Source organism: Herpailurus yagouaroundi, unplaced genomic scaffold, assembly GCF_014898765.1.
Source record: "Herpailurus yagouaroundi ecotype Mexico unplaced genomic scaffold, PumYag 184, whole genome shotgun sequence".
In the NCBI taxonomy this organism is placed as follows: Eukaryota; Metazoa; Chordata; class Mammalia; order Carnivora; family Felidae; genus Herpailurus; species Herpailurus yagouaroundi.
This window is the reverse complement of record NW_024412415.1, coordinates 7,342,368-7,364,495: the sequence shown is the minus strand read 5'-3', so window position 1 is coordinate 7,364,495 and position 22,128 is coordinate 7,342,368. Positions and strand designations below refer to the sequence as shown.

Here is a 22,128-nt window from a genome sequence, read left to right as displayed (position 1 = left end):
CCCCAAATCTTTTCCTTTTCTACAACTCCATGGAGCTCCTTTCTATTTGCTAGATGGGATACTGCCCTTGTCATGAAACATTTAATAAAGCCAATTAGATCTTTAAAATGTACTCAGTTGAATTTGTGTTATTTAACAGTTCATCTTCAAGTAGTTTAGCACCCTGAGTTCTGGGATGAAGATGAAATGAAATGAAAACAATACCACCTTTCGTGAAAATGAAAATACCACCAATACCACCACTGCAAGGCTGTTGGGAGTGTTGACAAGGAAGCCATAGGCCCAAGGTGGAGTCACTTGTCCCAGGACAGCAGATCAAGACTTAATCGCAGTTTCAATTTCTCCAGGAGTAGAATTTTCTTTTTTTCCTTTTTCTTTTTTTTTGAGAGAGAGAAATGGTGTGTACGCGCATGCACACGATTCAGAGGGGGCAGAAAGAGAATCCCTAGCAGGCTCCAGGCCAATGTTAAAAATTTTTAATCTTTAAAACAACAACAACAACAACAACAACAACAACAACAACAACAACAACAAAAATGGGGTGCTGGGTGACCCAGTCAGTTAAGCATCCAACTTTGGCTCAGGTCATGATCTTGTGGTTGGTGGGTTTGAGCCCCGCTTTGGGCTCTATACTGTGACAGGTGGAGTCTGGAGCCTGCTTTGGGTTCTGCATCTCCCTCTCTCTCTGCTCCTCCCCTGCTCACACTGTCTTTCTCTCTCATTCAAAAATAAACATTAAAAACCATTATTTTCTAGTAATCTCCACACCCAACACGGGGCTTGACCTCATAACCCAGAGACCAAGAGTCATGTGCTTTACCAACTGAGCCAGCCAGGTGTCCCAAATATAAAATCTTAAAAAAGAAAAGAAAAGAAATTTGCCTGTGAACAGAAGATGGACAGTAGCCCGAAGGGATGAAAGTTGGGAGTGCCTATTGGAGAGGAAGTTGAATATCTGAGGGTTACAAAGGCATGGTAAAAGTGTGAACCAAGGATAGAGACTGAGAGCCAGCACTATAGTGGAAGATGAGAGCAAGATTATTAAGGGAATCATTTGAAGATAAATTTTGAACTTTGATATAATCTTTGTTAGGTTAGGTGTGGGAAATACAATCCAGCAAGACAGGTATTATCTCTACTGATAAGAGATGAGACTAAGACAGTCAGAGAAAGACAGATACCATGTGTTTTCACTCATATGTGGATCTTGAAAAACTTAACAGACCATGGGGGAGGGGAAGGGGAAAAAAAAGTTACAGAGAAGAAGGGAGGCAAATCATAAGAGACTCTCGGATACTGAGAACAAACTGAGGGTTGATGGGGGGTGGGGAAGAGGGGAAAGTGGGTGATGGGCACTGAGAAGGGCACTTGTTGGGATGAGCACTGGGTGTCGTATGGAAACTAATTTGACAATAAATTATATTGAGAAAAAAAAGAAACCTGAAAAAAATTTTTTAAAAAATTAAACTTAAAAAAAAAAAAAAAAAAAGAAATGAGACTAAGAGAAGTAATTTGCAAAGACCACTTTTTAGTGCCTGGGCTGGGATTCCAACACATACCCATCTGGCTAGGGATGGGCTGTAAACTGAAGTTTTCACCTCCTTATTTTATAAAGAATTCTTACTGTCACCCCTGCTGAAAACCTCTTAAGTATGTACATTTCTTCCCCCCACAATTTGTGCCATACATTAGAGTTGGCCCCTGAAGAACATGGGTTTGAAATTGCATGGGTCCACTTATATATTGATTTTCAACACAGTATGGTACTGTAAATGTATTTTCTCCTATGACTTTCTTAATAACATTTTCTTTTCTCAAGCTTACCTTAAATATACAGTATTGATACATAAAACATACAAAATGGGTGTTGACCAACTATGTTATTGGTTAGGCCAAGAGGTTATTAATAAAGTTTTTGGGGAGTCAAAAGCTCTATGCAGATTTTCAAGGTGCCTGGCTAGCTCAGGTGGTAGGGCATGTGACTCTTGATCTCAAGCTTGTAAATTTGAGCCCCATGTTGGGCGTAGAGATTACTTAAAATAAATACATCTCACCTAATAAAAATTCTAACATTTTTTTAAAGTGATATAGATTTTCAGCTGCACCCATGGGAGAGGGGTCAGTGTTCTTTACCTCTGCCTTGTTCAAGGGTCATCTGTAATTCGTGTAGCTTTCTTGTGTTTCAAATCTTCCCTTACACCTTTGCTGTCATGGCCCTAACACATTTCATTTCTGTTTTCCTGATGTCCTTGACACTCCTGTCTCAATCCCGCCATCCATCTTTAACACCAATGCTGGATTCATTTTTCTAAAATAGTACGATGACTGCCTGCTGAAAATTTCTCAGGCATTCATTATTGCCTAGATCTGTGGTTTCCAGAATGTGAGCCAAGGTACCCATGGGCAGCAAACTCAGAGGGATACCATGGATATTTTAAGCTTTGGGGTGAATCACAGTGATACTTGACATCTATTAGAAAATATAGTTACTACTAGCTTGAAGTAGGTCAGTTTCAACATTAGGTCATTTAGGTTCCTTTCAATGTCAAACAGGGAAAGAAGGTGGTAGTGTCCAACTTGATTCCATGGTTTGAGAAGTTAAGCAGTGCCTAACGTTCTGGTGAGAGAAAAAGCTTTTCTAAAAGCCTGAAACATAAGGAAAGACATTTTAGATTTATAAATCAGCATGTACATAAACTTCATATAAACCTTCATATAAGCCTGATTTATGGCCAACCAAGCATACATTGTACATCCGAAGCCCTAAAGGAAAAATATCTTGTTCTTAAGATATCAATTAATACTCCTACTCTCTGTGCTCCTTGACAGTAAACTCATTAAACTCATAAAATTCATGATTCATACCTGTATGTTAAGCTATTATCTTTTGAGCTTTTACAAAATGTAAAAAAAAATTTAACAACGCAAAAACTGTTCAATGTAAAAACTGTTCATTCTCTGGAACACCTTCCCTGTGAAAAGCATGATGTCTGGGCAGCTGTTCTTACTTGGGCTCTAATAAAACTCCTTGCTTTTAGAGAGTCTTAAAAGTTTGTTCATTTTGCATGGATGATTGCATTAGTGAGTAATTATAGTTAGTTAAAAATGAAACACAGGGCGCCTGGCTGGCTCAGTGGGAAGAGCAGGTGACTCTTGCTCCTGGGGTCACGAATTCAAGCCCCACATTGGGTGTAGAGATTGCTTAAGTAAATAACTAACTAACTAACTAACTAAAAAAAGCAATGAAATTTTTCTCTTAGATTTATGTACATTATTTTTTCAAATACCTACTAAATTGATGGATCTCACTACTTAAAATAGAACCATTAGGTATTTCTTCAGGTGTCATAAATATTACTAAGACACTAGGGAAAGTTTGGAAACTTCTAGCCTGGATGACAAAAATCCACCTCTTAGCCTGGCATTTAAGGATCTTCATGACTTCTACTAACACCATGTACGTCCCTGCCCCCACTATTCCCTGGCTCAAATCTTTCTCCAGTATTTGCTTGCTGTTTGACCTTGGGCAAACCAACCTAACTTCTCGGTGCCTATTTCCCTGGCTGTAAAAGGAGGTAATAGTGTTTACCTTGTGATGGTAATGAAGACTACCTAAGAAGTACGATAAGGAGGAACATGTAAAAACACCATGGATGGCATATTACAAGTGCTCACTTAAGTGTCAGACATAATCCCCTCTCATCTTGAACCCTCTGAACAAGCCTAGTTTCCCATACTCATTTCTCCAAGATTCATCTGGACATTTCATGACTCTTTCCCCCTGAAGTTCCAATGATACCCCCTCCCCAGGTTTAATTTGCTACAGCAGCTCACAGACTCAGAGAAACATTTTATTTACTAGATGATTGGGTTACCACACAAGGCTGGAACTCAGGAACAGCCAGGCAGAAGAGATGCATAGGGCATAGGGCAAAGAGTGGGGAAAGGAAGTGAGGCTCCCATGGCCTAAGCTTGCTGCTCTCCCCAGACCTCCACGTGTTCACCAACCTGGAAGGTCCTTAACTTTCTAGCTAGCCTCTCCAAATGTTACTCTTCCTTCAATCTTTGTTCTACCTCCTCCATCAAGCCTTCTTCCACCAAATTAGCCCAGGGTTAACTATTAGAGTACACAACTCTATCACACAACCCTGTTAGTAAAGTATTGCTGCTTGTTATTTAACTTACATGTCACCGGCACGTTGTCTTACCAAATAGATCACAAGCATCTTTGAGGTTAAGAATGCCATGCTGTGTTAAAGTTTCCTATAGCATCCAGCAAAGTGGAGGGTACAGATCACTATTTGCGGAGTTAATATAACATATATGAATTCATCCAGGCTCCAGATCAGATTAAACACCCAGAACACCTCCACATGTACAAAAGGCAGATGGAGCAGAAATTGGAGGGAACGGGCAAAGGCAAGAGTGCAGAAACGCCATTTGGGAGTGCAAAGAACAGTGAGGTGAAGGCCCCTTGGGAGCCCAAGCTACGAGTAAATGGAGTTTCTGTGCTGGGAAAGATGAGTCACAGCCACTGAGTTACATTCCTAGGTGTTAACTAGGGAGGCCCGACAAGGAGGTAAGGATCCCACAGCTGAGTTTCCCCTCGTCTCCTTCCAAGAAGTAGAACTTTTTTTTTTTTTTTGGCCAGAAATGCCAATTTCAAATTATTTGGATAAACAATCTTTTAAACTGTCAACATTTTGAAAATGGGTAGAATATTCAGTCCTTATCACTGGTGAGAATTATGTAACTGGGTTTCCCCTTCATAATTTTTGGGACATAACCAACTGTGTGAATGTTTTTGTATGAAGGCAAAGAAATTTAGCCATCCCTGAAAGTTAGGGTGGAGGTGTTACTTGCTCTGATTGGGTGGCAGACTCAATGCTCAAGAGTAGATGGGAGTTTGGTGAAGAAATTGGGAGATGCAGGAAAAAAATGGAAGATAGCCGGGAGGCGTGGGCGGCTCAGTTGGTTAAGTGTTCGGCTTCATTCAGGTCATGATCTCATGGTTCATGGGTTCGAGCCCCGCATAGGACTCTGTGCTAACAGCTCAGAACCTGGAGCCTGCTTCAATTCTTGCTCTCCCTCTCTCTGTCTGTCCCTCCCCTACTCACGCTCTATCTCAAAAATGAAATTAACATTAAAAAAAAGTAAATACACATTAAAAAAAAAAAAAAAAAAAGGAAGACAGCCAAAGCCAAAGTCTGCCTCGATCAACTAAGAAATGAAAATAGCTGTGCCTTTAGTAAACCAGCAGGGAAGCCTGCCACAGACTTCAGCTGACTAAAGATCCACGGGGCCAGGTCCAGGACTGGCTGTGCAAACAGCAGTCCGTGACCGTGCTTAAGAATATAGGGAAGACACAGGCAGCTAGTGACACATGCCTGGTGGATGGAGTCTGGCACCCACTGCTCTAAAAGGGCACACCCGCAGAAGGCTACTGCTCCTGGAAGACGGCAGGGCTAGCCACAGGGCACTTAATAGAAGAAAAATATTCTGGGTTAAATCAGTGTCTTGACTGTGTTAACTAGATTAGCTCAAGAGTGTTCAGTGGACACACAAGTTAAAAGGCTATTTCCATTTCTCAGTGTGTAGTCCGGACAGTTATAGAATTATTTATTTTAAAAGTAGCACTTCGTAAAAATCACCAAAACCAAACCCAAAAAACGGAAGTGATTTAGATTAAAAGCTCCAAGGTGTACGGTTTCAGGTAGGTGTTATTGCTATCTATACCTTCACCCCCATTTATTAAGCCATCTTAAGTAACTTCAAGTTCATTGATTTACAATGAGGTATAGAGCCCAACCGGGATGAGACAGAATGTGTTCCAAGTTAGAAAGTCTAGTATGGCTTCTCAGTGATGTCTCCTGTGGAGCATCTGTGCTCCGCTGTACAATTAAGGCTTTCTTCCTACACATCTGAATGTTACCTTTGGGATCCTCTGACTATGACTGATTTGGTCTGATTCTAATGGCTTGCCGCTTTGTTGCGTAGAAGGTTGATCCAAGTTTCCAGGCACCCCCTCTTCGTAGGCCTCAGTTATGTACATGTGAGGTTCAGGAGAGCCGACCAATCTGAAAGGCTGGGAACACTTGTTTAAGGAGGAACCGCCATTCCGGCATCAACTGTCCTTAATCCTACTGCAGAAACTGTTTTCATTCTGGGGATGGTGAGTCCTAGAAGGTCATGGCCAAGAAGCAGATGTCCTAAGTGGCTTCCTCTGAGAGTTTAACCCCAAGAGGGAGCCGGCTGGTCACTTGCTTTTTATCACATTTCCAATAGCTGCTCCATTTCCTCAAGGGCTATTGTAAAATCATGCACTTGACTGTTACATAATGTCTGCTGCTCTAGGAACCGGGCCCGCTCTTCTTCTTTCATCTTCAACTTTACTTTTAAGGCCTGCATGGAAAGACATTCAAAAAGAAACAAACAAAACAAACACCCACAAAACTTTGATTCACATGGGAGACAATACCATCTCAGGACATGATACTTCTCTTCCATTGAGGAAGACCATTAGAATACTGACAGACATTGTATTTTCTACCTTAAATTTGTACATCTGTGCTCATTTTAGGGATGGTCTCTCTCCTATATCTAAAGTGGAGCCACGAAATCCTCTAGGTTCCAGTGTACTATCCCATGATTCTTCCAACCAATCCAAAGAAGTCCAGACCCAAGAATCTGGGTTTCCTATTCCAGGTTTCCTTGAGATAACCAAGTTTCCAGAGCACAGTTTGCACAGGCCCACCTCTTACTTTGAGCCATCTAGTGTTTGCACATCGCCTCAAGCCCTGTAGCTGTGAACATTTCTGCATCTTTAGAAGAGAAAACTGGGGGCGCCTGGGTGGCGCAGTCGGTTGGGCGTCCGACTTCAGCCAGGTCACGATCTCGCGGTCCGGGAGTTCGAGCCCCGCGTCAGGCTCTGGGCTGATGGCTCGGAGCCTGGAGCCTGTTTCCGATTCTGTGTCTCCCTCTCTCTCTGCCCCTCCCCCGTTCATGCTCTGTCTCTCTCTGTCCCAAAAATAAATAAACGTTGAAAAAAAATTTAAAAAAAAAAAAAAAAAAAGAGGAAGAGAAAACTGGTTGAAAAAAAGTGGTGAAAACAAATGAAGTCTCAGAATTTAGTTAAGAGTAACACATCAATGTTGGTTTTTTAATGTTGATAAATGTACTATGATAATATATGGTGTTAACATTAAGGGAATGGAATTCTCTGTATTATCTTTGCAACTCTTCGGTAAATCCATTATCATTAAAAAGTGGTTTGTTAAAGATAAATAAATAGGTAAATAAGAAAGAGTCCTCCACAGATCCACCTACTGTGGTAGGAAATGGTAATCCTGACTCAGGGTGACATCTGTCTCTCACCTGTAACTCCTCCATCTGTTTTTTGGCTGTTTCATTAAAAAGCTTCAGCTCATCTTGCAAAGTTTCCAGTAGCAACTAAAAGGAAAGTACAGTGTGATAACAAATCTTTATTGATAGGTGAAAACTTGCTTTATATAAACTAATCTCTTTATATAAAATGAAAGTTGGCTAGATGATTGCTAACAAGCCTTCCCTTAGCTCAGTCATCTATTGAGTGCCCCACTTGTGGCAGGCTCTCTAGTGGGCACCCCGGAGGAACTCCCACAGGATGGACAGATTACCCCACTTCCAGGTGCTCTATGTTACACAGCCAATGGGGTCAAAACACAGTAGCCACCGGAGAGGTGACTACTAGCCTGTGGGACGGGAGGAAGGCTTCCATCTCGAGTATTCTATTATTCTAATATGACCACTGATCTTCCTGGTGAAGAAGTCAGAGAAGCTCAAAAGACTTAACCCTGAACAACTACCTTCCTACTTTGCGAGAGAACCAAAGAGAAGCCGAATTTAATTCAGGCTGCACCTTTCCATCATACAGTTCTCAGTAAATGGGTAAGGGGAGAAATTTGGTAAAGTGGAGAACAGAGAAACCAGAAAGTTCTCTCTACAGGTTCATCCTATTATGTGTCTCAAAGTAGCATATTTTCAACTCAGACCCACTCATATCTGTAAGCACAAAATTGCCTTCCAGTAAAATATGCTTTTCGAGTACATATCCACGGCTCTCTTCCACTATCATGGAAAACAAAGGCTGCTTCCTCGGGTTTGCTGGGCACATGGCAGAGACTTTCTTAGCTGTGCAGAGACCCGTGGTCCCTTGGCCCCCAAATACTCACACCCATGCCCTCACCATAGAGTCCGTGTGATCTGTGGTGGCTTCTTGCCGTGACGCCAGGGTCTCACTGCCTAAAACTGATACAAACAACAGAGTCAGCTTGCTTAGGGAACTGCACCTTAAACAGAAATAAAAACCCCTCCACGGACAAGTATAGGAATACTCATGAGGGAAACTTCTCTGAGTGTCTGGTCCCTGACTGTCTCCTGAGTTTTCACCTTGGCAGGGTCACCTACACCCCCCCTCCGAGCTTTATTTTACCTCCCTCTGTTCTAGTTTTGTATATGGTCAAAAGTTTAATCTGCTTTCTCTTCAGCTCAGCAGAAAATCTGTCTAGAGAAAATGCAAAGGTTGTATTTTTCTGTTTCATTGACAATACAAAAAACTATTTTTAAAAGCTTTTCAGGCTTTCTGCCTGTAGATGCTGCCTTTAAGCATCCTTAAAGTCTCCCCTCCCACCGCTGTCATGTCTAAGTCAGAGTATCCCAAAGAGCCTAAAAAGCCACAGAAGGTTTTCATCAGAGGTTTGAGCTTTGAGACAATGGATGAGTCTGAGGAGCCATTCTGAGCAATGGGGAATGCTCAAAGACTGTGTGGCAACGACAGACCCAAACACCAAGCACTCCAGAGGCTTTGGGTTTGTCACGTAGGCCACTGTGGAAGAGACAGATGCAGCCATGACTGCAAGGCCACACAAGGTGGATGGAAGAGTAGCAGAACCAAAGAGGGCTATCTCGAGAGAAGCTTCTCAAACACCTGGTCCCCACTTAACTGTGAAAAAGATTTTTGTCAGTGGCATTAAAGAAGACACTGAAGAACATCATCTAAGAGATTATTTTGAACAGTACGGGAAAACTGAAGTGATTGAAATCATGACTGGCCGAGGCAGTGGCAAAAAGAGAGGCTTTGCTTTTGTAACGTTTGATGACCAGGACCCTGTAGACAAGATAGTCATTCAAAATATACTATATACTGTGAATGGCCACAACCGTAAAGTAAGGAAAGTTTCATCTAAGTAAGAGATGGCTAGTGCTTCCTCCAGCCAAAGAGGTCGAAGTGGTTCTGGAAACTTCGGTGGTGGTCGTGGAGGTGTTTTTGGTGGGAATGACAACTTTGGCCGTGGAGGAAACTTCAGTGGGTGAGGTGGCTTTGGTGGCAGTCGAGGTGATGGCGGATGGTGGCAGTGGGGATGGCTATAACGGATTTGGTATCGATGGAAGCAACTTTGGAGGTGGCGGAAGCTATAATGATTTTGGCAATTACAACAGTCAGTCTTCAAATTCTGGAGACAGAAGTTCTGGCCCCTATGGTGGAGGCCAATACTTTGCCAAACCACAAAACCAAAGTGGCTATGATGGTTCCAGCAACAGCAGTAGCTATGGCAGTGGCAGAAGGTTTTAATTACTGCCAGGAAACAAAGCTTAGCAGGAGGGGAGAGCCACAGAAGTGACAGGGAAGCTACAGGTTACAACAGATTTGTGAACTCAGCCAAGCACAGTGGTGGCAGGGCCTAGCTGCTACAAAGAAGACATTTATTAGACAATACTCGTGTGTATGGACAAAAACTCGAGGATTGTATTTGTGACTAATTGTTTAACATAGGTGATTTTAGTTTTTGTTCTGTGGAAAGTGTAAAGCATTCCAACAAAGGGTTTTAATGTAGATTTTTTTTTTGCACCCATGCTGTTGATTGCTAAATGTAATAGTCTGATCACGACGCTGAATAAATGTGTCTTTTTTTAAAAAAAAAAAATCTTTTCAGGCTTAATAAATTATTATTTTCGGTAAAAGTAGGGCATATATATCACAAATTAAAATTATACAAAAACATATATGGTGACTATAAAGAATATATACTAAAATGCACAGGTTAATCAGCAGCATTGAAAGCCAGTGTCCCTGAATTCAAAGAAGCCTGGGCCCCTTTACCTGGTATTCTCAGGCTCCTCAACTCAGTATGAGTACAGTCTTTCGGCAATTCCTTTTTCTATGCCCCTCTTTGCTATAGACTCTGCTTTCTAGGGACAGGGTCAGAATAGAAATCACATTTAAGGGGCACCCGGGTGGTTCAGTGGATTAAGTGTCCAACTTCAGCTCGGGTCATGATCTCACAGTTCTTGAGTTCGAGCCCCACGTCAGGCTCTGTGCTGACTGCTCACAGCCTGGCTCTTGCTTGGGGTTCTGTGTCTCCCTCGCTCTCTGCCCCTCCCCCACTCATGTGCTGTCTGCCTGTCTTTCTCTCTTTCGAAAATAAACAAATATTAAAAAAAAAAAGTCACATTTAACTATTGTGATTCTGTTGATCAGCCAGGTTTAGGAACTCTTGAAATAGTGTCACCTCTATCTTTTCCCATCTGCGAAATTTACCCTGTTTGCTATCTGCCTTGAAAGAAATGTGGGGCACCTGGGTGGCTCAGCTGGTTAGCATCCGAATTCAGCTCAGGTCATGATCTCTCATGTTCGTGAGTTCAAGCCCACGTCGGGCTCTGTGCTGACAGCTCAGAGCCTAGAGCCTAATTTGGATTCTGTGTCTCCCCCTCTCTCTGCCCCTCACCTGCTTGAGCTGTGTGTGTGTTTCTCTCTCAAAAATAAACGTAAAAAAAAAAGTTTTTAAATTAAAAAAAAGAAAGAAATGAAATATTTCTGATCTATTTGCAAGGTCATACTTGTTAGCATCAAATGAATGGCACAAAGTGTTCAGATAAGAGATAATCCTCTCTCTACAACTATCTGAAATTCTGTTGGTTTAAGTCAACATCACAAGGGAACAAAGGAAAGCTCCTCCAGGGGTGCCTGGCTGGCTCAGTCGGTAGAGGATATGACTCTTGATGTCTGGGTTATAAGCTCAAGCCACACATTGGGTGTAGAGATGACTTAAAAACAAAAAGAAAAAAATCTTTAAAAAAAGAAAGAAAAACTCCTCCAAATCTTCAGGGTTTTGCTAAGCAACCCCTGCACTAAATGGACCAGCTGATGCCATGCCGAACTCCTGACAGCCAGTCCACAATCAGACCAGGAGGCGGCAGGTGCACTGACTCCTCTGAAGGCAACTGTGTACCGTCTCTTACCTGGGTTGAGGCCCTTGCTCTCCAAAATTGCCAAACAGTTATCCTGAAACTTCTCCAGCAGCTCCACCTTTTGGGTCAGGTCCTGTAGTTCTCCCTATCGGGGTGCCATGCAGACAGATGAGGCCTGTTCCACTCTGCGGGGGTGGTTTTGCTGCCCTTACTCTTGGACAGCCACAGCCCAAGCCCGGTGTCTTCCCCTTCTGCCCTTGGGCACCTGGGCATCGCAAGCTTGCTCCCACCCAAGGGGCCGTCCCTCGGGATTCCATGCATTGCCCAGTGCAGTGATGACAGAGGTCTGGTGGGTCTCTCACCTGAGTTTCAGTCAACTTCTGGTGCAGCTGCTTGTTGACGGCCTCTAAGAGCTGGTTCTTATCCTTGAGCTCTTCCTCTGATTTCTGCTTGCTCAGTGGCTTGTAGCTGTAATGATAATTGTGCTTGTATGAAGCAGTGGAGGGGTTAAAATGGGTTACAGGGTCACACAAACAGGAGTTCGAATCTTGGCTGCATTATCTAATAGTTTATGACCTTCAGTAAGCTACATAACCTCTCTGAGGCTTGGTTTCCTCATTTCTAGAATTAGGGTAATACCCACATCTCATAACATTATTGTGAAAAATGAGAGAATACATGTAATAATTCTTAGCACAGCTACAGATACACAGTAAATACCTAATAAATATTAGCCATTATGATCAATATTAACCTCTCTTTCCGATGCCCTCAGAGTCCTTCTTGAATAGTATTTTACCTTCATGATTTTTTTAAGGTTTTATTATTTACTTTTTTTTTTTTTTGGTTGTTTATTTTGAGAGAGACAGAGAGAGAGCATGGGGGAGGGGCAGAGAGAAGGAGACAGAGAATCCCAAGCAGGCTCCACGCCATCAGCACGGAGCCCAACATTGGGCTTGATCTCAGAACCATGAGATCATGACCTAAGCCAAAATCAAGAGTCACGCCCAACCGATTGAGCCACCCAGGCTTCCCCGTACTTTTTAGAGAGAGAGAGCACAAGTGAGGGAGAAGGGCAGAGGGTGAGACAGAGAGAATCCTGAGCAGGCTCCACAGTCAGCACAGAGCCCAACGTGGGGCTTGATCCCATGACCCCGGGATCATGACTTCAGCCAAAATCAAGAGTCGGATGCTCAGCCGACTGAGCCACCCAGGTACCCTAAAGATTTTATTTTATTTTATTTTTTTCAACGTTTATTTATTTTTGGGACAGAGAGAGACAGAGCATGAACTGGGGAGGGGCAGAGAGAGAGGGACACACAGAATCGGAAACAGGCTCCAGGCTCTGAGCCATCAGCCCAGAGCCCGACGCGGGGCTCGAACTCCCGGACCGCGAGATCGTGACCTGGCTGAAGTCGGACGCTTAACCGACTGCGCCACCCAGGCGCCCCTAAAGATTTTATTTTTAAGTAATCTCTACACCCAACGTGGGGCTTGAACTCAAAGCCCTGAGATCAAGAGTCGCATTGTTCTACTGACTAAGCTGGCCATGTGCTCCTATCTTCAGAACTTTTAAGACATGCCCAAATCTATTATAGATTTGGAATTAGAACCTATTTGGAATTAGATTTGGAATCAGAACCTATGTCTACAAACTTTCCAGCTTGCACTATTTCCATCTTCAGGACTGCAAAACATCCAAGCTAGCCTCAAACAGAGAGATGGATCCTTCCCCAGGATTCTACCACCACCACCATCACCTCCATCTCAAAGTCACTAACCACATGCAGTGCCTCCTATCCTGAAGGCTCACGCCTTCAATAGGAGCCATCAATAGGAGATGGGCTATCTAGCTGGGTTTGATTTCCAATTAGCAGTGGTCCTGGCATGGAGCCCAGAAAGCTCGTCTGGTTCTCAAGATGGTAGCATCACGGATCCTTGCCCTGACAGTGGTTCTCAAACTTGGCTGTGCTTCATCCCTGAAAATTCCACTCAACTTTCTGGGATGGCACCCAGACTATAACACATTACAAGAACCCATGAGCGATTCTGAGGTACGCGACTGAGATCCGCCACCCCAAAATAGTGGCCAGCTTTCATTTACCCCGATGCTCACCTTTTTCTGATGTTCCTCCTAAAGGCAGTGTCTGCAGCTTTCACCTGCCTAGAGGAGCAAAAACAAAGAAACCGGGATGTTAACTAGTCTCATTGTGGTGATCATTTTGCAACATACACAAATACCTAATCATTATATTGTACACCTGAAACTAATATAATGTGTGTTAATAACATACCTCAATTAAAAAAGGAAACAACAGAGAAATCAGAGACTTGTGGCATTGTTACGTGTGTGGTGAACAAGGCAGAACAAAGAGCTTGGTTTTCTGAGGAAAGAACCAGAGATTCCATAGAATGCCAACAGCAGCCGCTTGAGAAGCTCTGAGGGTCCTTGCACTTTTGTCTCAGCCCAGACTATTAATAGGGAATGGACTCCTCTCCTGACCACCTCGACCACCCGACAGACCTGCTGCTGCTCAAAACGGTGTAATTATCTCATGTCAACCTTGCTTCTATGGGAACTGAGAAGAGGGAGGGGCACACACTTCCCTGGGCTGGACTGTGCTCAGACCAGCAACCTAGGCTAGCAAGCAGCCCCACCCACTCCGACCACCACTTAGGGCTGTTGTTTGGCCACAGTACTGCTGTCTGCACACTCAGAGCAAGTGGTGAGAGAGGAAAGAGTACCTCTTATCTTAACCCTTGCTGGGCCTCTTCAGAACTGATCGACTGCTTTGGGTCACTGACTCCCGCTGCCCTGTGCTCTCAAAAACCCTACTTTCTAAATCTTGATGCTGAGTAATTTCTAGCAAGAGGTTCTCACTGGATACCAATGCTCTCTCACCCGTTCTCTCGTTTTGGTTTGATGATTTTTGTAACATCGTTCTCTGCACCTCCTGAATGAAGCCTGGAAACATCCACTTCTTTGGACTTCACTGGTAAGAGGCTCTTAGAAGGGGCTCGAGTTTGTGTGTCTGCAAAGGAAAGCAAGCGGGTGAAGACTCAAGCACCATGACCCAATAGCTGTGACTCTATAACAAACGGTTCTGTTCCAGGTCGTCGGACACTTGGATTTTCATTCTGGCCAACCACAACTCGTGGAGATCAATTCAGAAGAATAAGAGTTCGAGAATAATCGGGGATGGAAACTAAAACTCTTCGAATGTGACAGTGCAATGTGTTTGAGGACAGCCAAAAGCTTGATGGTGCAGCAAAGTGAACGGTCAGAGGGCACAGATGTGAAAGTGGAGGCTGATACAAGCAAAGAGCCAAATGCGAGCCAGTGTGGCCGTCAGCAGAGCAAAACACAGCTGAATCCTTCATCCGTCTCCAGTGGAATTGAACCACCTTGTTAAGCTCCTAAGCATTCAGTTTGCTCTCCCAAGGCTACACTCAAACTGCTATGAGGTTCTCTTTGAACTGCCACACACTTGTTTTGACCAGTCTCCCTAAATACTCTGAGACGTCTTTGTGTCCCTAGCGCCTAGAGAGTATCTGGCATATTAACAGGGGTTTGGTACCCACTAGCTGAACATATAGAACACTTCAGAACTTCACACTTGACGATATTTCACACACCATTTCTGAATGATTTCCTCTAGTCTTCTCCCCCACCCCCCTGCCCTTTTTTTTTTTTTTTAACTTCTTAATGTTTATTTATTGTTGAGAGAGGGAGGGAGGGAGTGAGCAAGCATGTGCAAGAGGGGGGCAGGGGGCAGAGAGAGAGGGAGACACAGAATCCTAAGCAGACTCCAGGCTCCGAGCTGTCAGCACACAGCACAGAGCCTGACATGGGGCTCGAACTCATGAATCGTGAGATCATGTCTTGAGCTGAAAGTTGGGCGCTTAACCCACTGAGCCACCCAGGTGCCCCTTCTTTCCCCTTTTCATGATGATTGCCTTTACTTCAGCCCTTTTGTTTATTCATTAAGTGAATTCATTAGTTGACATTCTGTTCTTATCTTGCTAGGGTACTGCCAGATAACCTGAGAAGTGGCCCTGCCATGACATGCTTCTGCCCCAGAGAGGAGCATTTCCCCCTAGTCCCTATGCCAGCCACACAGTCTTTTTACCATTTATAGACCACAGCAAGTTCAAGTAACATGTTCTGGAGTTACACGCTGCCTCACCACCTCTCCCCCCACGGATTTTCTAATTTAAACCAACTTTCACTTTGCTCAGTGTAAAATGGCTCCTTCAGCTTGACCTAAATTAAGGGCTGTAACAAATCAAGTTGAAGAAACGAGGTACAAAGCACTGGATCACAGGCGTTAGGAAACTGATATCTGTATTTGACACAGATTTTGTTGTGATGACTTTAGCTGCACAATAGTTTGGAATAAATATGATTTCTCAGGCTGACAAATGATTTCATTTATAGGTACACTCACTGGGCACTTATACCCTATATTCCATTCTCGTGCCCACAAAGCAAAGATTAAAATGGTTCTTTTTGAGACTCTTAAAAACTGAGAACAAACTGAGGGCTGATGGGGGGTGGGAGGGAGGGGAGGGTGGGTGATGGGTATTGAGGAGGGCACCTTTTGGGATGAGCACTGGGTGTTGTATGGAAACCAATTTGACGATAAACTTCATATGTTGAAAAAAATGGTTCTTTTTGAAGTCTCTGAAGTACGCATGTTTTTATTTATTTATTTTTTAAAGTAGGTTCCATGCCCAATGTGGGGCTTGAACTCAGAACTGAGCTCAAGAGTCACATGCTTTACCAAGTAAGCCAGCCAGGTGCCCCAGGTCTTTGTCTGAAGTAAAAGGTAATCCTGGGGGAACATCCTATTTCAGGTATGAAGTTCTACACGGTAACAAATATATCCCATGAGAAAGGGTCTTAATAGTAAACTGATCAAAATTAACACTCTTCGTTGACTGGAAGCAGATCCAAATAATCCGTACTTGCTAGAACCTAAGGGCTGCATTGTAGGAAAAATTTAGCAGGATTTAACAAAGACTGTCTTCTTGAAATGAGAGGCGCTAAGGAGGAGAACTGGGTGGCTGGTGTCAAGGAAGGGAGACTCGTTCTTCACCGCAGATTGTTTTCTAACTTTGGATTTTTAACATGTGTATGCTACCTAGTTGGAAAACTAAAACTTAGAAACGAGTCGATGCCCAAAATCAAAACAAAAAACCTAGGAGATCGCCTTAAAACATTAAACTGTTTCGGTCATATATGATCGTAAAGCTGGGACAGGGACAGAAAACTGAGATGAAAACTCCCAACTTGTCTGGGGAGAGCCTGTCATTTTCCAAGGATGGTCACTGTTCTCCAAGGGAAAGGCAGGGTAAAGGGGCCAGGCTCCAGCTCCCCCAGAGACTCCTAGTCCTGCTGAAGCCAGATTACCATTTAGGTGTTCTGAGGCCACATGAGACAAACAAAAACAACCTTTAAGCCTTTGGAGACAAGCCTGTTTACCTCACAGATCAATCCTGTTACTGTTCACCCACCAGTGGCAGTCTCCTGGAAAGGAGTCTTCATAAAGCTGTTTCCAAATCTCCCACAACAGGTTCTGATGTTTGAAGTCTATTATATGCTACGCTCTCCAGATTACGCAGCTGGACAACTGCAGATTGTAGGAGATGACTTCCAACCACAAGCCCAGTAACACAAAGCAGGATTGTCAAAGGAATCAAAAATTGTTTTTAATCCTATCTCTTCTCCCAAGGTTGTGGAAAACTCCAGCTAGGCCTGGCCCCTCTCTCTCATTTCACCCAACAAACACTGAGAACATACTACATAAGAGACACTGTGCAGTTACAAATGTGAACTAGACGTGGGTGAACCCCAGGGCCTCTCTCTAAGAATCAGACTCTCCTCTCTTCTCCCAGGTAACAAATCCGGTCCAGCCAGATAGCCCAACTCTGGAAACAAAACGAGCAATTGCTTAACAAGAGATTCCTAGCTTGAGGAAATAATATTGTGGAACAATCAGCACTTTAGCCAGGTTTCGGGGGAGTTAGCAGGTTGTCAGAGCCAACGGAATGCCCTTCCCCTTTCCAGGCCGCCGATCTAAGCCCTCATACTCCTAGGCTAGACCTCCTCCGCGAGTTCGCAGGGCGGCGTTGATACCCACCTGCCGGCAGGCCGCCGCTCTGCACAGCGGGGGGCTGCAGGGTGTACACTGTCTTAACCACGCTGGTCATCGTAACGAGGCGGCAAGGCTGGGCCCTGGAAGGTGCGAATCGAATGTTAGCCTGGGGTGGGCCAGGGGGCCCAAGCAGGTGGAAGGCCCCGGGAGAGGGCGACCTGGCCTGTCCGGGCCCGGGGAAGAAGTCGGGAGAAAGAAAATTCTCCATTCCCAGTCCATACATCCCGCCCGCCTCCGACATCCAGCCCCGTCTCTCGCCCCGGGACAACCGAACCCAGGCGCCTGTAGCTCCTACTCGCAGCCCTCGTCGCTCTGGTTCAAAAGCTGCTCCGCAGTAACTGCCGCACCAGCAACCCGGTCTGCCGCCTGGCTTTCAAACGGAAACTTCCGGTGGCCGGGCGGGAGGGCGTGCGGTGTGCTCCCTGTAGGCGGCCATGTTGTACGTCTATCTGTGCCCGGGGCCACGCCTTTGGGGGCTGCCATGCTGTACGGCCGGTCAGAAGAATGGCCGGAGCCTGGGCTCCTAGGCTTTGGGTGTTGGAGCCCCCAGGTCTGGGCAGGGGAGGGAAGTGGTGCACTCTGCGGGCCTGGAAGGAGCAATGAGCTGTGGGCGTCATATTCCTGGCTTGAGACGCAAATGCGGTCACGTTTAGAGTCCATGCCACAATCCTCTTTATTTGGTCCATGATTGTTAGGGAGATTGCATGCTGATTGGCGACAGCGCAGAGCACTTGGATAGGCAGAGAGTGGTGAGTGGTAGGTGACGTTTAAAGAGGATCTGTGGACAGAAATATCTCAGGCACTTGCCCTCAGTCCTAACTTTAATAACACATGGAGATTCCCCCCCCCCCCCCGCCCCCGTTTTTAAAAAAGGTAAGCTCTACCCCCAACCTGGGGCTTGAACTCATGACCCTGAGATCAAGAGCCATATTCTCTACCAACTGGACCAGCCAGGTACCCCAAGACTTACCCAGATTTTAAGAAGAGATTCAGAGCTACTCCTAGAGAATAGGGGAGGGTACTCAAGCTCTTAAAGCACTCATTCATTTCGCGCAATAAATATTTATTGAGCATTTGCTGTGTGCCAGACCGTTCTTCTAACAGGACAGATGGGGGTGGGGCAACAAATACCCAGACTGACTGGCTCTGCCTTCCCGGAGTTTACAATATAGAAAATGATAAATAATCACACAAACACTAGTTACACCTCAATTAAGTGGGGGGAAGAAAACCAAATAAATACATATTTACCAACTGTAGTAAAACTATGAAGGAAAACCACAATGTACAATTGATGTGGGAAACAAAGGCAAATGAAAAGTTAAATTTCCTCACTGCCGATAGCCCATTGACAAGTTCTTGAAATAGGCAGAGTGACATTTCTCTAGGAACTCAGCTGCTTTGATGACACTTTGCTAAGGGCAAAAGACAATCTTAGCTTAACATTACCCAACCTCCAGGATCCTGTACGTCTACTCTAACATATAAAAATTCCTTTGGAAACTTCTTTTATCTCTACCCCCCCCCCCCCACACCAAATGTATGTTAGCAATCATCCTCCAAGAATATGACCCACTGATATACATCTGAAGGGTCTTATGGCTGAGATTTTACTAAACAGTAATAAATTAACTTTTCCTAGCCTCAGAATCCTGGAAACCTTCAAAGTTTTCAAAATACCTTGGAGGCTTGTGCTATTCCTAACCCCCTCCCAACTTGAAAGTGTATAATCGGCCACACCTCACAATCTCAGTGCAGCTCTTTCTGCCCACAAGTCCTGTCCCTGTGATGTAATAAAACCACCTTTTTGCACTGAAGATGTCTCAAGAATTCTTTCTTGGCCATTGGCTCCGAACCTCAACATTTTCTACACTGCTATGGCAGCAAAAGCCTGGGAAACCCAATTGAAATCGAATAGTGAGGGAAAACGCTTATGTTTGATTGATGAAAGATGAGTGGGAGTTAATCTGATGAACAATGTGGGGTAGGTAGAAGGGAGGACAAATGCAAAGTCCCAAAGCAGGATTGAGCAAGAAAGGCTGACACAGAGGAGGAAAGTGGTACAGATAAAGCCGGAGAGATAAGTAGTCAAATAGCAAGCTTTACAGGCCAAAGGTAAAGAGATGAGATTTGATCCTTAAGAGTAATGGGAAGTCATTGAAATATTAGAGCAGTAGAGTGTTATTCAATTTATATTTTAAAAAGCTGACTCTGGCTACTTCATGGAGAATGGATTGAAGGGGGGCAAGGGCAAAACTAGGGAGATGGCTGGGAGGCTACTGTAATCATTCAAATGAGAGATGATGGTGGCCTGGCCGCAAGGCTGGTGGTAGCAGTGAGGATTGTAGAGACCGCTTCTAGGCAAACAGCCTTGAGAGACACAATGTGGAAAGGGCCCAGAGCAACCACCTGACCGGCCCGACAGGCCACCCACCTCAAAATATCCATAGGCCCTAACTACCCAATGGGCTGCTTACAACTAGGCACGGTTACCAAAGCAGGGAAAATTCCATAGTCCATACACCTCCTCACCTTCTGCCTTTAAAAACAGCCCCCACCCACTGCCTTGTTTCAGACAGCCCCTCTGCTGTCCTGCCCACTGCTCCTTTGCGGTGTATTCCATAACCTTCCATAGCCTTCGTTCTGCCTCAGGTGAATCCTTTTGATGAGGGACCATGAGGTAGGTTGAGGGTAAAATACAGGCCAGCACACCTGCCCCCCAGGTGGAATATGTGTGATATTCCTTGGACAGTCCCAGCTACCCAAGAACAAAGGAAAGGGGTTTAAGTGCTTGCCATGGTAAGGTGGGAAACTAAGGCAAATGAAAAATTAAATTCCCTTACTGCCGACAGCCCACTGACAAGTCCTTGAAATCGGCAGAGTGACCTCCCTCTAGGAGCTCAGCTGCCTCAAGGATGACACTTTGCTGGGAACAAAGAGAACCTTAGTTTAACATTATCCCAAACTAGAGGACCCTGTAAGTCGACTTCCTTTATCTCAACGCCCCAAGATATACGCTGGCAATCATACTCCAAGCTCATGGCCCCCTGATACACATCAGAAGGGTCTCATGACTGAGGTTTTACTAAATGGTAATAAATGGCATTTCCCTAGCAACAGCTAGTCCTTCAAGGTGCTGGAAATCTTGCTTCCAAAATTCCTTAGATACTTACTCTAATCCTGACCTGAGGGTATATAGTGAATGACCCGTCAGGACCCCAGTGCAGCTCTTCCTGCCCACGGGTCCTGTCCTGTGCTTTAATAAAATCACCTTTTTGCACCAAAGACATCTTCCAGAACTCTTTCTTGGCCAATGGCTCCAGACCCCACGAACCCCCCCATCACCCTAAACTTCATCACTTTCACTGCCCATGCCACTGGCCCCACATTTGGGGGCCCCCATCCAATCAGACAGAGACCCCATTCAGACACCACAGTGATGGAAAAGAAGCAGACACATTTAAGACAGCTTTTGGAGGGTAGAATTTCAGGACTCCGTGTTGGACTGGATACGGGAGAAGGAGGGGCAGGGGAGAGGGAGATCTTAAGGATAACTCCCAGGCTTGAATAACTGTGGATAGAGTCACTATTTTGTGTTGCTGGGAGATTGAGAGCTTTTTTGAACAAGGTAAACTTGAAATGCCTCTCAGACACTCAAGTGGAGTTGTCAAGTAGGCAGTTTGAAATAGGCTTTCAGCCCAGAGGAGAGTCTGGCTTGGAGATAGACTCTTAGGAGTCATGGGTGTAGGGATATATTTGGGGAGGGGGGAAGCCAGGGGGGTGCCTGGGTGGCTCAGTTGGTTGAGCGTCTGACTTCAGTCAGGTCACTATCTGGAGGATCATGAGTTTGACCCCGAGTCAGGTTCTGTGCTGACAGCTTGGAGCCTGGAACCTGCTTCAGATTCTGTGTCTCCCTCTCTCCCTGCCCCTCCCTCGCTCACGCTCTGTCTGTCTCTTAAAAATAAATGAACATTAAAAAAAAAAAATAAAAGCTGAATGGGCTCTCCAAGGGAAGAAGTATACAAAGAGCCTTAGGGCCAAGGATAGGGATAGCAGCATTTAGAAGTTGCAATGATAAGGTGCCAACCAAGAAACCTGATAAAGAGGTGCCACAGAGGTGACAAAACAACAAAAAGAGGGTGGTGTTTTAGAAGCCAGGAGGAGGAAGTCTTAAACTGCCGAAGGAGGGAGTGGTAAACTATTGAGAATAACTGGTAAAGAAGTCATTGGCAAGTATAGCAAAAGGAACTCTGGTGGAGAGGTAGGTCTGAGTGAAGCCACATTAAGGTGGGTTAAGGGGTACATGAGAGATGAGGAAGCAGGGATGGCAGGTGTAGACATTAAAGAATCTGTGAATGGAGTAGAGCAATTGGGCAATAACTGGAGGTGGGTTGTGGGGGTCAAGGAAGGGTTTTCTCAAAGATGCAGCTACTAGTGGATACATGTGCCTATGGGAACAAGCAGGCTGACAGGAAGAAAAGGATGCTTCAGAGGGAGAGGGGATGATCAAAGGAGAAAAGTCATACAGAAAAGGGGAAGGAAGATGGAATCTGGAGCAGCATTTTCAAAATCTTTCTTGTTGTTGTTCACCCACCTCCACAAATAATTAAAAAAAAAAAACAAAAAAAACCAATGTGCCCTCTCACCCATTTTTAGTTGACGCCTACATTTTTTCATAATTTTAGATATTTGGAAAGGACCAACTTTCTTCCTATTACACGCTTTGAAGCTCTTTATTAATTTC

The 22,128-nt window shown here is 44.6% G+C and overlaps 1 protein-coding gene and 1 pseudogene across 3 annotated transcripts; one reads left to right on the top strand and one right to left on the bottom strand.

Annotated features, from left to right (window-relative positions):
* Positions 1-5,595: 5,595 nt before the first annotated feature.
* Positions 5,596-18,241, bottom strand: KNSTRN (kinetochore localized astrin (SPAG5) binding protein). Of its 3 annotated transcripts, none has more exons than XM_040492284.1 (10): positions 17,680-18,241; positions 17,370-17,464; positions 14,129-14,258; positions 13,343-13,390; positions 11,589-11,694; positions 11,278-11,371; positions 8,471-8,542; positions 8,225-8,286; positions 7,375-7,449; positions 5,596-6,402 (listed from the first exon to the last, which is right to left on the bottom strand). In XM_040492284.1, the coding sequence occupies exons 1-10, from the start codon at positions 18,042-18,044 to the stop codon at positions 6,271-6,273; spliced, it is 1,179 nt and encodes a 392-aa protein (XP_040348218.1). In that variant the 5' UTR covers positions 18,045-18,241; the 3' UTR covers positions 5,596-6,270. The 3 variants fall into 3 exon arrangements, with proteins under 3 accessions (XP_040348218.1, XP_040348220.1, XP_040348219.1); XM_040492286.1 differs by having other exon boundaries at positions 17,654-18,239; XM_040492285.1 differs by having other exon boundaries at positions 17,659-18,238.
* LOC121041508 (heterogeneous nuclear ribonucleoprotein A1-like) lies at positions 8,676-9,736 on the top strand (annotated as a pseudogene).
* Positions 18,242-22,128: the final 3,887 nt, after the last annotated feature.

What these genes read in the sequence shown, in the direction of transcription:
- KNSTRN (XM_040492284.1), bottom strand. Translation starts at nt 18,044, where the DNA reads ATGGACTCTAAACGTGACCGCATTTGCGTCTCAAGCCAGGAATATGAC. An exon ending in GAGCGGCGGCCTGCCGGCAG is followed by an intron (nt 14,259 to 17,369) that starts GTGGGTATCAAC and finishes TTTCCTTTGCAG; the next exon opens with ACACACAAACTCGAGCCCCT. An exon ending in AAACCAAAACGAGAGAACGG is followed by an intron (nt 13,391 to 14,128) that starts GTGAGAGAGCAT and finishes TTGCTCCTCTAG; the next exon opens with GCAGGTGAAAGCTGCAGACA.